Here is a 1,290-nt window from a genome sequence, read left to right on the forward strand (position 1 = left end):
TTATTTAAACAGTGCAATTTTACTTTCTGTTCTTTTTTTATCATTCAGACTATCCTATGAGATCTATCCCTCAGGGCCTTTGCCTACTTATCAATATAGTTCATTTCGAAAGGCACGAGGACAGGCCTGGAAGTAACATAGATGCTGCTAGCATTAAGGATGTGTTTGAAAATGTTCTCAACTTTCAAGTGACCATGATTACAGATCCAACTCTGCAGGAACTACACCAAGTGCTGATCAAATTTTTTGAGATCAACCATTTGGCCTATGATGCATTCTTTATTGTTATACTTAGTCATGGCGATTTTGGGAATGTGATTTATACTTCCGATAGTCGATCAATTAAAATAAGTGAGATCTCGGATTACTTCACATCAGGAATGTGCCCCACACTTGCCAACAAGCCTAAGGTTTTCATTGTTCAAGCCTGCCGTGGTTCTAAGCATAATAAAACTGTCTCTACTGATAGTAAATCAGGTGGTAGTCTTGATTCTATGATACATGGTTTATCACTATCACATGACGGTGGTGGCTTGTCAGGTGTCCAGATTGATACCAGCACTCCTGATAGAATTGACTTTTTTTATGCTTTTGCCACAATCGATGAACATGAAGCTCTAAGACATTGTGTTAATGGTAGCTGGTTTATCAACGAATTAGTTACTGGCATCAGGCACTTTGCAAAAAAGTACAAAGAAGTGAATCTGGAAGAGCTCATAAAGAAAGTCAATCAAAGATTATCAAAGAAGAAATATGAGGATAGAATGCAAGCTTGCGAAGTGACATCTTCAATCAGAAAGAATATTATTCTCTCAGTCCATTCATCTTTTGCTTCACGAACTCATTCAGAAACAAGTTCTATGATTTCTAGTGCCAGCTCAAGCGAAATAGTGTTTAATCAAAAGACTTTGCCCAAACGTGTATCTTCTAGCCCCAGAAATGCCATGTACACTGAACTAGTAGCTACCTCATTGACTTCAACACCAAGTCATTTTTACGGAAGGTCAAGAGAGAGGTGGAGTTACACACATGGCTCTACTATTAGTTTACCGATAGCAACTCCTTCAGCAACAAGTGAGCTAGTTGCGTCTACATCTTTCATTAGTTTAAGACACCAGTACAGTGAGAGCTCATCTTATTCTATGTCCAGATTTTCTTTTCCTTCTAGCCTGGCATCGGAATCAGAAATCAATCTCCATTCTTTATCAGGTACTACTACTATATTATTATCATAATGATGGTGTGATTAATGATGTTTGTTTTTATATAGGGTCCTTTAGTGATAAAAAG

General features: G+C 37.6%; 1 protein-coding gene across 1 annotated transcript; it reads left to right on the top strand.

Moving 5' to 3' along the window:
* Positions 1 to 49: 49 nt before the first annotated feature.
* On the top strand, positions 50 to 1,287 carry LOC109584594 (caspase-6-like; the record flags this gene model as incomplete). Its single annotated transcript, XM_020000390.1, has 2 exons — positions 50 to 1,209; positions 1,271 to 1,287. Coding segments are annotated over exons 1-2 (1,170 nt in total), but the record flags the coding sequence as incomplete, so codon positions are not given.
* Positions 1,288 to 1,290: the final 3 nt, after the last annotated feature.

Source organism: Amphimedon queenslandica, unplaced genomic scaffold (assembly GCF_000090795.2).
Source record: "Amphimedon queenslandica unplaced genomic scaffold, v1.1 AMPQUscaffold_13194, whole genome shotgun sequence".
NCBI classification, from domain to species: domain Eukaryota; kingdom Metazoa; phylum Porifera; class Demospongiae; order Haplosclerida; family Niphatidae; genus Amphimedon; species Amphimedon queenslandica.